This window comes from Magnolia sinica, chromosome 4, assembly GCF_029962835.1.
Source record: "Magnolia sinica isolate HGM2019 chromosome 4, MsV1, whole genome shotgun sequence".
In the NCBI taxonomy this organism is placed as follows: domain Eukaryota; kingdom Viridiplantae; phylum Streptophyta; class Magnoliopsida; order Magnoliales; family Magnoliaceae; genus Magnolia; species Magnolia sinica.
In genome coordinates, this window is record NC_080576.1 from 108273220 (window position 1) to 108285875 (window position 12656).

The 12656-nt window shown below is 40.9% G+C and overlaps 1 protein-coding gene across 3 annotated transcripts; it reads right to left on the reverse strand.

Annotated features, from left to right (window-relative positions):
• Nucleotides 1-487: 487 nt before the first annotated feature.
• On the reverse strand, nucleotides 488-8202 carry LOC131243729 (transcription factor AS1). 3 transcript variants are annotated; one of them, XM_058243261.1, is made up of 3 exons: nucleotides 7798-8202; nucleotides 2646-2754; nucleotides 488-1777 (listed from the first exon to the last, which is right to left on the reverse strand). In XM_058243261.1, the coding sequence occupies exon 3, from the start codon at nucleotides 1731-1733 to the stop codon at nucleotides 681-683; it is 1053 nt and encodes a 350-aa protein (XP_058099244.1). In that variant the 5' UTR covers nucleotides 1734-1777; nucleotides 2646-2754; nucleotides 7798-8202; the 3' UTR covers nucleotides 488-680. The 3 variants fall into 3 exon arrangements, with proteins under 3 accessions (XP_058099244.1, XP_058099243.1, XP_058099245.1); XM_058243260.1 differs by lacking the exon at nucleotides 2646-2754; XM_058243262.1 differs by lacking the exon at nucleotides 7798-8202 and having other exon boundaries at nucleotides 2646-3569.
• Between the last annotated feature and the right edge of the window lie 4454 nt (nucleotides 8203-12656).

Sequence of the window (12656 nt, forward strand, 5' to 3'; positions counted from 1 at the left end):
GTCCAACCTGCAGTCTTCATGCCAAAAGGCGGCATTCAAACGGGAAAAACAGCATTGGTTTCTAGGGGTGCAACTCAGGCAGATTGGGTCAGGCTGAGGGGTTTCTAAGGGTGCAACTCAGGCGGGTTGGGTCGGGCTGAGGATCAAAGAAAACCAATCTGACATCAAGAAGACCCAACCTGAATTCCAAACCAAGGTGGCCAACCCAAATTCCTCTATACTCAACCCAATCTGAACTGACTGACCTAACTCGAAGACCATAAGACGACCGGACCCAAACTTGGTTTGGGCTTGGGCTGACCTGAACCCAAGTTGCAGCCCTGTTGGTTTTCATACCATAATTCATAGACAGTAGAGCCCCGGTCATCGATTGTATGATCACATCGAGGGAGGTGACATGGCAATGAAGCCAGAAGACCCGTTCCTTGACGTGGAAAAGCTCATCTGCGAGCAAGCATGGTGAATCTCAACCACTAACAAAAACTGCTAAAATGCAAAAGATTAATACTGGGAGTAATTATCAAGGCAGCAAAAATATACACTATAATTCGAGTTCTACCAGCATATAAGAATACACATAAGATGACACCGAAGATGAAGGATGGAAGATGAGGGGGGGAAAGAAAGAAGCTCGAAATATCATATGAACTAACCTTAAAGCCTTAAACGGTTGATCTCTTTCACCGGCCGTTTGACTCAGTGGGCCGCTGCCGACAACCCACCTGCTCAAGAAACTTAGCCAGCCGAAGGTGTTTTGTGGCCCACTGCTCTGCTAGCTTCTGCTCCTTTGCTTCTGCATCCCTCCTCAGGCCCGATAACTGCTCCTTGTACTCCACCTCAATCCGGTCCAGGGTCACCTTCTGCTCTTCTCTGAGTGCGCGCACCTTCGACTCTATCTCTTCCATCTTCTCCCGCCGCCGGGACGCCTTCTCTGACTCCAGTTGCAGCTCCACCCTCCTCAGCCTCCAGGCTGCTTCCTTCTTATGCGACAACAAGGCCCGATGCCCCTCTTCCAACTCTCTGCAGCACTCCACCAGTTCAGAAACCATCAGACTGTCTGCAGTGGGGGCTGCACCATGCTGTAAGCTACCCAAGAGCAAGCAATTATCTGATCCTCTTTCCGGCTGAATCCACGGAATGGGAGCTGAAGGAATAGTCGACGGTGAGAGAGTCAGAGTAACCGAAGGCGATGTCGACCTAACAGAGGATGGACCGTTGGAATTTGACAGCCATGGGGGAAGTAACGGTTGCGGTGGAGGGGGTGGGTCGGAGTGAAGGAAGCCATTGGAGGTGGCCATGAGGAATGGGCCTTGCCGTTCTTTCACCAGCTTCTCTGCAAATGTCTCAAGGATGTGGTCGTACTTGGCTTCGTCAATTGGCTCAATTACCTTGCTGTCTTTCAGATCCCGCTGCTGCTTCTCCTTAAAGACTTCCCACCACTTGCCTAACCTCTTGGCAGTGCGGCCCGGGACCTCGGCGGCAATCTTCTTCCACTTGTTGCCGTGCTTGGCTTGGAGACGGATGACAAGGCGCTGCTCCTCGTCAGTAAGCGAACCTTTCTTGATGCCGGGCTTAAGGTAGTTCTTCCACCTCTCTAGGCAGGATTTCGCGTCCCGGTTGAGAGGGACATTCATACGCTCGGAAATGAGATTCCACTCCCGTGGGCCATACTGCTTCACATATGCACGTAAGAGAGCGTCCTCCTCAGCTTTCCAGCGCTGCCTCTCCTTCATTTCCCGGAACAAACTTCCATGGCCTCAGATTCTTCATAATGCAACTGAAGAGGAGGGACAGAATCAGACTCTGCTCCATCTCAAGATATTTGGCCATGTTTGGATGCACAGGTGATTGTGAACATTAATTTCAATCAAGAGGAAGTAACAACAATGTAGTGAAGTTAAAGATACATCTGACTTGAAAGTAATGCAATTGCAATTCGGGCCCAGACCCTCCATAAGAATGCTTAGGATATCATAATATAGTTATTTCTATTTCATCAGATATTGATATTGCATTTCAATTCAATACCGCAGCCAAAAAACCCTCCATAAGAATGCTTAGGATATCATAATATAGTTATTTCTATTTCATCAGATATTGATATTGCATTTCAATTCAATACCGCAGCCAAAAAACAATTTTCTTCTGATGGAGTTGGGGAAATTTCCAACAGATGCAGACAAGAAAATCATGAAAAGGGATGATCCTTCAGAACAGACATCTTCTAACGCAGCCTGAGATTTGGTCAAGGAATCCATGAAAGAAAATAGAGGTTTTAACATATAGCGCGCAGCCTTTTGGCCCAAAGACAAATAACATCCTCTCTTGTGAGGTTTCCCAAATTAGACCTGTTTTCCAAATAGGGTCAAAAACCACCCTGCGATTAATTGTTTGGACAGAAAAACTAACCATGGTTAGGTTAGAAAACTCTTTTCTACAAAAAAAAAAAGAAGATGCCAGACCATGTTAGTGATGTAGAATGAAATTTTTTTACTACAGGTGTGCATCGATAATTTAGTGCTATTTACCCCTACACATTTCATTCAATCCAAATAAAATAATACATATATACTTGAATTTCAGAAAGACTTCTTTTGTACACCTAGTCAAAGTCTCATTTGCCATCCAAAATGCACTGCACTTACCATTTTGTTGAAGCTTTTTTTCCAGGTTTCTTGCAGACCAAATCAGTCTTATACATTGCCCCTGCAACACGCATCTAGAATGAATCTAGACTCTCCCATCTGATGGGCCCTGCAAATGATTGCCCAACATCAATAACACACGCCTATTGGATAACCTTGGCCCCTTTCTTTTTTATTGCTCACTTGCAGGTGAAAAATTAGATAGCAGGAACCATGTTCGGTGTGCTTTTGTACCATGGGGCCATCCATGACAGGGTCCACATCATGAATGGTATGGATTAATCCTCACTACAATCGTGTATACAGTGGAGGGTCACCAACTTAAAATTGGCTGTTTGTCTTACTTGGTGGACACATTTCTGTCATGGAGAACTGGAGCTACTAGGAGTAGCCATCACTCTCCTCAAACATGCAAATGTAGCACGTGTAAGATGTGGGTCACGGATTGGGAATGTGTGGCCATGCCCCAAAAGTAGGTTGGTCTAGACATCAATTGGGTCACATGCATATGAGAAAATACGATACTTAGAATTTAGAAAATATTGAAAAAGATTGATCAACAATCTGCATTCAGTGTACGTAATTGGCCAACTTGAGGAGTCAACCAGGCTGACTTGCATGCCACTGGCACTAAACATGCATGGTGGAACCAACCTGATGAAGGCATACAATCTTAAATATACGGGAGAGGAGCACTGCTCTTCCTTTACATGTCCTCTTTCCTCTACCTTAAAAACCTGATGTGGGATCATCAACTGATGTTTACTCCCATGGTCTTGGGGCATGTGCATGGGTGCTTGGTACAGTTCAATTGGCCAGTCCAACATGGAGAGGCCATGATCATAACACCACTACCTAGAGAAGATCTAATCATTTGGGAAAATGGAGTAGAATGTAACCCATTGAATATCTTTGCTTCTAATTGTCAGTCATGGCATTTCTATCATGACATATGTTTGGCTTCTCTTGGTGTGACCACAAAGACCAAACCTATCCATGGTGGAGCCCACCTCTTAAATAATTATGATCATTAATACACATGTCGCAACCATGCATATTGAAATTGATGCTGCCGTGGGATATGTTTTCAACCAAGAGAGAGTCTACAAGAAAATTGACAAAATGATGCAGTGCCAAAGTATGATGATCGAAGGTATGATTCTAGCTAGCTAGTTATTGAACATCTAGTGGATGGTGAAACACAAAATAGTCAACAGTTTAAATTCAATCAACAAATGTTCAGTGATAAAAGACCAGGATTGTCTAATTAATTTGAATTTGGGGACAACACTTCATATATAGTTGGGTCCCACCCTTAGGAAACATATGGCTGAGTTACCTCTAAATTATAGAAATAGCCTTTCCTTTGGCCAAAAACTCTTCCCATACTCTCAAATAATGCAAAGTTCAGGCATCTCAAAAACTAATTGCATGAATTTTGCAGACAGCTACTCAAGTGATGTAGAGGAAAGATTGGGCCATGGCAATCAGTATTAAGATGAACAAAGATTGAAGACATGAATCATGACACCAATGCCGACATGGCACACATGTGAGAGATCCAAGACATCCATCAAGAAGGGCCCATTGGATATTACCCAAAAAAGATACCCCAGAGAGAGAGTTTCAGCCAGTAACAGATGCACCTAAAAAAGAAAAGGTTGTCACATGTCACAATTCACAACAAATGAGGTAAATGCAGCCCATAACATTTAAGTACAACAAATCACATTGGAACATCACCAGAATGTGATTTGTAGTTTCAAGGAGGGATTGAACCAAATTAAACAAGAGATTGCCCAGTGGTAAAGGTGGTCCACTCAAAATAGGAGTGTTATGATATGAGAAATTAAGTTGACGAGTTAGAAAAGTTGGGCTAAAATTTTCACAACCATCCTTGAGGCCTAACAAGACTCTTATTAAATATCCCCGAAGATATTTAATTCATATATCTTATCAAGGATCTCCTACGACAGAATTATCTCAAAACAGAAAACCATTAATGCCTCAATATCCCTTTGAAGATCCTTCAAAATCTTTACAATCTCAAAGAAACAAGCTAGAGAAATACAAAGGATCCCTATCTCTTAAAAATCTCTAACCACAAATTAACAAGTGGGGCCCGCTGGACAAGCCATTGGATCCAAAAATTGGCCTTTTGGGGCTCCCATCTTCATCGTTGGCTTTTTGCGATCATTCATGCTGGTATCATTCCTCCTCTTCAATCAAATGTGACTCGTGACTCCATTTAATCACAACCCTGTCACCCAAACGCAATAAAAAGAATTCTCTTTCAAAGTTTTGATGCGAGGAAAAAGCTTTCTTTCAAAGTTTTGATTAGAGGAAAAGCTTTCTTTCCACCCCTTTATGATTCCATGCATTCAAATGACCCCTAAAACTTCTTTTAATGAATGTCCCAGATGTAACAACCTATGTCACTTTGGCACGTGTTGGGCATTCATGTTTGGGCTTGATGATGGTACTTCTTGTGATGGCATCTCTCTTAAAAAGGTGTATTAAATGGGCATGTGGGTACTTTCATATGGAAGAAATCACTTCATATAACAAGTATGCATGAGTAATGCAGGTGCCAGGCGGGCACTTTCATATGGGAGAAATCACTTCATATAACAAGTGTGCATGAGTAATGCAAGTGGGTACTTTCATATGGGAGAAATCACTCCATACAACAAGTATGCATGAGTAATCCCTTTTAAAAAGCTTTTCATTTTTTAATGGTAAGCAAGTATAACTAATCCTTGCAGTGTGAGTGCATGGGTGTGTGTGGGGTGTGAGTGCGTGTTTTTTTTAAAAAAGTATAGCTAATCATTCAAATTTCTAATAGACAGCACTGCATAATAGCAACAATAACGTGCAACTGTAGTTTTTCCCGTTTCCTTTCCACAGGTTTCTTGGACAAAATCACGGCCTCTTTGGAGATGGAAGCTTACTTGTCTCAATCTCCACCATTCACGTGGAATACACATGGGAACAACAAAAACTTTCGATCTGGTAGGCAGGGCAATGGACCAAAAATAACAGCAATTAGACAACCCTAGTTAGATAGGTGCAAACTTCACCCACTGAATAGGGCATTGGTCTTTTCTGTCCTCAACTTTTTCATAAGCGTCCATTTCTTAGCCATTAACACAACATATAACATAGTCATATTCCTTTGATTTCCTTTTTGACCTATAGCCTCTTTTGCATGGTGGCCCACCATGCAAATGATTCTGATTGTCCTATACGTGTAAACATGCATTCAGGAGACACTGGGGAACACAGGGCCACCCATCTCCAAGGAGGCATTTAGCAAACATCTTTATCTATGAGAACTAAGAAGATGATTGAGGGTGAAATATGTAAACCAGCAACTGGATAATTGATCAAGCACCAAAAAAATATCAGTTGCTCGTAATTGATTATAGAGTGAGTCCAGCATAAGAGAAGTTCATTTTAGGCCATAGGTCAGCCTCAGACACATATCAAGCACACGATATTCACATAGTATATTTAAATACGAGCAAGAGTAGTAACACCATGTCAACAAACAAAGTTTCGCAACTTAATTGTAGACATGTGCTTATTAGACTCAACAGGAAGCACACGCAGGTCCTAGGCCAGGGTTAAGGAAGAGGGTTGATGTAAGATGGGCAGCGGGTTGTAAGACCTCTGCCAAGCAATCATGAGAATTCCTGCCATTCATAAAGCCAGCCCCGAAGGGCTGGGACATGAGCCACATGCCCATGATAATGGTGATGAAGGTCATAAACATATGCATATATACATGCATATCAAGCATGCATCACATCCAATAACCACAAATCTGGAAGAAACATTAGGGCTAGTTTGGTAGTGTGGATTTAAATCATGTGGAATCAAGAGGATTTGCAACCTGTGGAATCGAGTGGATTTTGCAGATCGGCTTTGAGGTGGGAATACAAGAAGGGCTCTTTTGGGAGATTTTGATTCCTCTAAAATCCAAATCCTTCTTATTCCATTCTGCCAAACGTGCCCTTAAAAATCCAAAAGAAATGAAAGCTAAGAACCCCTCTACGAAAGAGAAGTTCCTTCAAGGGCGACCATGAAATAGATGCCCATGGCCAAAATCCAACCTGTGAATAATTATAATGCATATGCGTGAATTCTGCTGTGCATGTGTTCAGGTGTTTGCTCAGGTGAATATGTGAGTGCAAAGGCGCATTAGTAACAGTTTGGATATTTAGATTGAAAAAGATTTCATATCCACTCAACAGAAAATCAATGGGCCTGTTTGGGAGCGTGGATTTGAAACCCCCTGGATTTGAAATCCTCGTGTTGTATTTGGCACCCTAGATTCAGAATCCCCTATAATCCAAAAGTAGCTATGCATAGTATATTCACAGGAGTTTGAATTTAATTACAAAATCAACTTTAATATCTCCAATTAGTGTACTTATGCCATGTTTGACACAATTGTTGTAATAAGCCCGTTGAAATATATACTTTGCCCCGAAAACGATGAAATTCCAAGTCTCAGATGGGCCACAAGCACAAGATCACATCCGAGTGACTAACCAATGACTTTTAACCGTTGATTTACATGAACAATGTTTGGACGGCATAGATCATACTAAGAAATCCCCTCAAATCCCATCAGCAATTACAGTGGTTGGTGGTGTAAGAGACACTGGTGAACGACTTTTGACGATCACAAATGGACGGATGGAAGAAAAAAAAAAGAAAAAGGAAATCCAACTAATGGCCTCAAGTCTTTCTATCAGCGTCTATGATCTCCGGACCGGCATGGTTTTCGTCTTATGGACCATCCACACTGAGGTTCAGGAGATGAGCGGTCCAGATCTTTCCCTAGACATTATAACCGAAAGATTCAGTGTTCCGAGTCTTCGGACCCCAGGAATAGCTGAAATGCGATCAATCAACAACAATTCTCAGATCTCAGATTCCATATTGAAAATCCACACAGTAACACAAACCCTATAACAAAACTAGCTCCGCAAAGGCGAGGATTTCCAGAAGCTTCTGGAAAGAACGAGAAAATTCATCATCTTCACCAAATCACAGAGTCAGAAGACGAAGAAAGAAGAGTAGATGCTCGAAATGAATGATAAAAGCATCGAAAACAAAATCCAATATCTGAGAAATCGCTTACACTGCTGTGAAGAAAATTTCAAAATCGAGAGCTTCTCCTTCGACGCATCTGGAATTCGAATTCCCACAGAGAGAGAGAGAGAGAGAGAGAGAGAGAGAGAGAGAACAGGGATTTTTTTTTAAAGGATTTCAGACAGAGAGAGAGATGGCGTAGTGAATAGGGATTTCTAGGGATTTTTAAGGGTCGTAGAGAGAGAGAGAGAGAGAGAGAGAGAGAGCTCTGACAGGGGCGGAAAAGGAGGGCACGCGAAGGAGGGAGATTCAAGAACGTTGCTTACGTCGGAGGGGAATGTGCTAACGTAAGCCTGGAGGGACGAAAGTAGCAGGGAAAGGGAGAGACGGAGAGAGAGAGAGACGAAAAGAAATGAGAGGGGGTGCAGTGCATTGATGATGCGGCGTGGGAAGCGTATGCTCGATTTCAGCGCTTAAAATGCGCACCCCCCTTCCTTGGGTTTTCTCTCGCGGCTCTTTTGTTTTGTATTGCGCAGGGGTTCGCGCGCAGGCGACCGTACGGTCCGTTTAAACGGGGGATTCTATATGGCCGTACATCCCGTTTGAACGGGGTTGGGGAGCGGATTAGGTGTTACCTTAACGTGGGCCACACACTAATGATGTATTATATATCCACACCGTCCATCCGTTTCTCCAGCGCAATTTATGACGGTTTTCAAAACATTAAGCAGATCCAAGTATCAGATTCACTACATCCCAGGAAAGAGTGGTGATTGAACGTCCACCATTAAAAACTTTCTAGGGCCCACGGTAATGCCCAACATCGCGTTTCCTTTCCATCCAATCCGTTCATAATTTCAAATTGACCTTAATGAAATGAAATTAAAAATAACAGCTTAATCCAAAACTTTTGTGAGTCATAAAAATCTTTTAATGGTCATTCATCACTTTTTCCAGTTGTGTAGTCCACCTGAGATTTGGATCTAATTGAAAATTTTAATCGCATACTAAAATGATATGGAAAAACATATGGGCGGCGTAGATATATAAAAAAATAATTAAGTTGGGTACCACACGGTAAGGATAACACACACTAAGGTTTTACTCGCGTAACACCTAATCCGCTTCGCATCGTATGATGATCTTTGCGGAGCCAACGCGCATGGCTGAAATGTAACACGGCCCCCTACATGTGCCATGGTAGAATGATCGAGAGATCTAAACCGTTCATATAGTGCATCCCTCAGTTTATGCGGTCAGATTTCTTACGATTTATGAAATAAAGGGATGGATGAGAGAAAATTGGCCATGATTTTTCTAATCTATCCAAATGTTTCTAACATTGTGTCTACCTAATGAGTTCAACCAGCCTGATTTTGGGGTCGGGATACCGACAAGGTGGGGCCCACTGCTGTACAGCTTATATCTGACGCTGGCACGTGTCGATATCAGTGCTTGGGCTGGCTTATAAACTAAGTATCCTGTCTACCGATCAGTTGGGTTTTTGTTTTCTGGGCTGGGGCCTATGATTGAGTGATGTGAACAGTTGATTTGATTGAGCTCTCCGGCCTATGATTGAGGGATCTCAACAGTTGATTTGATTTTACTCTCACGCTTGTGATTGGGTGATCTGAACAGTTGATTTTGCGTTCCTGTTTAATTACATCTTAGGATAATTCTTTGTGATAGGAAAATTTCAATCCCTGGATTGGTTGTTTGGCTTATACTAAATAAATGGTTAGGATCTTCCCATATAAGATGATTTTGTCCATGGGTGGCCCATGCTGGAGCCTACTTATCTATTTGTGCGGTTCAATTAAACACGAGGTCTAGAGTTAGCGAGGGGCTATATTCAAATTCATGTGTCGATTAGAAAAGTATGAGCATTTTAGAGTAGTACTCAACTTGAATGTGATTTACTGCTAGTGGGCCGTACAAATTAGACCGTTTAAGACTAAATTTTTGAACCAAGTCATCTTTCCAATAATCAATTATAAGGGTGCACACGGAATTGGTAGAAGAATTGGTAGAACTAGTGAATCGGACTAGAGTAGATTAGACTGCACGATTTGGTTCAGTTCTAAAGTGTACAGGTTTTAGTTCCAGTTCCGAAAATCAAAGAATCGATTAGTTTTGCTCGGTACTTGATTTGGGGTTCTATAGAATCGAATTAAACCTTGAACTGTACTGTAGAACCGAACCCTGGAACCGGACCCCTTAGTCAATAAATATTTATATTTTATTTTATTTTTTTAAAAAAAAACAGAACATTCATCAAATGAATCACAACACGAGTAGACATCGATAGCAAAATCATTTTAGGAACATGAAAAGGGTCATAAAAACAAACCATGACAAGATTACTCCATGTGAAAATTTTTAATTGAGGAGCTTGGGTTGGATTATAAATATATAAAAAAACCATGCAATTGAGTGGATTACAAAAACAAACTACGCAATTGGGTTGGATTATAAAAAGCTCATAACCGTATAACTAAACTAGAACTGAACTAGTTTTTTATGGTTCAATTTCAATTTGGTTATAGGGTGCAAACGGTCTGGTTTCGATTCTAGTTTTCCTGAAATTATAAAGAATGATTCGATTCCAATTTCACCTCAAAACCATACCGAATTGAACCATGTACACCCCTAAGTAGTTGTAACAACGATCAAGTGATTTACAAAAGGGTAGGGTTGGTACTTACTAAGGGATTCTTTTTTACTTTGTGTCTTAAAAACTTATTCTTTAAGCATGATTATGACTTATATAATAAATTATAAAAAAAAAAGATTGGCTTTTGGCATGAAAGTATTATTTTATTAATAATTTTTATAATACTGGCAGTCATGATTGGCTTAAGTAACGATGATCCATTTGTTTCTTAGTGCGGTTTGAGCTTCGTAGTGGGATGGTCGTGATGTGAGGGATGGTGGTCTATTCCTTATTTAATCAAAAATCGAGCCTGTTGGCGAGATGATTGATGGAGAGCAGATCTTTGATAATTTATTTATTACTAGTTCAAAACTGGACTTCGTGGCAAGATAGTTGATGAAATTATTTAGCGCGTAGTAGTAAAGTTCCACAAACCTTTCATTTGAAATTGAATGATCTTCTTTACAATTCAACAGAATGTCGTGAGTGAAGGGATAGAGAGTAAATAAAGTAATTAAAATAGAAGGGTGGGTAGATAAACCAAGTATTAAAAACTAGGGCTAGCGTGAGGCCTATAGCTCTTGGTTGATTGTTGCCTTTATAAGCTCCTCGAAAGCGGTGAAAGTATAGTATAGTTATTTTCCGACTCTATTCGTAAATTTAAGACAAAAAAAGAAAAAGAAGAAGAAATTTCAAACTTGCAAGTATATTTGCACGCACACATGCATACACCACACCTTGCTGGTATGGTTCATGCATAATTTGAGACTATTGGTATACCCTTTAAACAACTAAATTCACATGCACTTGAAAGGGACTTAAACCCTAATGCCCCATGCAAAATCATTTTCTTATAAACCAAACTTTTCCTCGTTGCCTATCTGATTTGGGATTAAACTCACATTACTACGTGACAGAATACATTTGTTGCTTTTTTAAAAATTAGATGTTTTTTTTTTTGATATACTAAAAGACAACATTATAATTTTAATAAAACTTCCACATATGGCATAATTGATGATCCATGACTACTTCTCAACAATTTGGCTTGACTGTGTTAGGCTGGGTGTAAACAACATTCTCAACATGTGAATAAATTTTATCTGACACATATGTACACATATGTACACATATGTGGCAGCGTATGATTGGTCCATGTATGTGTGCACAAAATAAATGTAAATAATATCAACCATAATTCCACCTTTACAACCTAAATTTTAATGGAAAGGAGACTGTATGGCCAAGCCCTGCATGGCGCTCGACGATAATTGTTTAATTACTCTCGAGTCATGAGCCCTAGAATGGCTATGATCACTCGAATCCATTCTTCAAGATGTCGGTAAACCGACATGTACATGCTCCTCTTCTACACACGTGACAAACTAGTTCGTGCGTGGTACATCTGATCCGTTCATCAGATAGACCCTACCGTTGAATTGATCTGGCTAAAGTATGAGTCGGTTCCAAATACCAGAAAGGCTAGTTCTGTAAGAAAATTATGTACGGTTTAGTTCCATGGTCCACTTTCGATTTCCAATCATTATTTTCGTTGTGCATGTTATTTTCACAATATAACAATAACAGTGAGGCCCACACTATGTACGTATCAGATGTGCTACGGTCATGACGTATTGGCACCTGTGGCGCGTGTGAATATTGGTATTATAAGTGGTGCGATGCGGTTGAAGACATTTACGGCGTTACAGCGGCGAAAACGGGGCAGTGGAAATCTAGAATAACGGAAAAGGGTGTAATTTGACTTTCAGAATCCACACGCCCTTATTTTCAAGCGCCAAAAACAAACTCAGCACACGTGGAAACCTGACACACATGCGATTGATCGGGACCAACAATCTGAATTTTGGAACTAATCCTACCGAAAAATAAGAATGGACCACTGATCAGGTAACAGATTTATGTTAATAAAAAGTGTAGACGTGTTTGTAACTTTTAGGGCCTGTTTGGCCGGACCGATCCCACGGTATTAGGTGGGATGGGATTCAAAAAAACATCATTATTACCCATGGCAGGGACTGTTCCCTGTTACCATGGGATAAGCTTAAATCCTTTTTTGTTTGTATCACGGTGGTATATTGAAAGGATATACCCACCATAATTTGAAACTATTGATAACAACACAATTGTCATATCTAAACTATTCATTTGTTTTATAACCTCATTTTAAGGCATGGGCCTAAAAATGAGGCAGATCCAAAACTTATGTGGCCCCGAAAAATTTTTCAACTGTGAGT

Bases quoted from the DNA above. Each gene is read 5' to 3' on its own strand.
- LOC131243729 (XM_058243260.1), bottom strand. From the start codon at position 1,733: ATGAAGGAGAGGCAGCGCTGGAAAGCTGAGGAGGACGCTCTCTTACGT.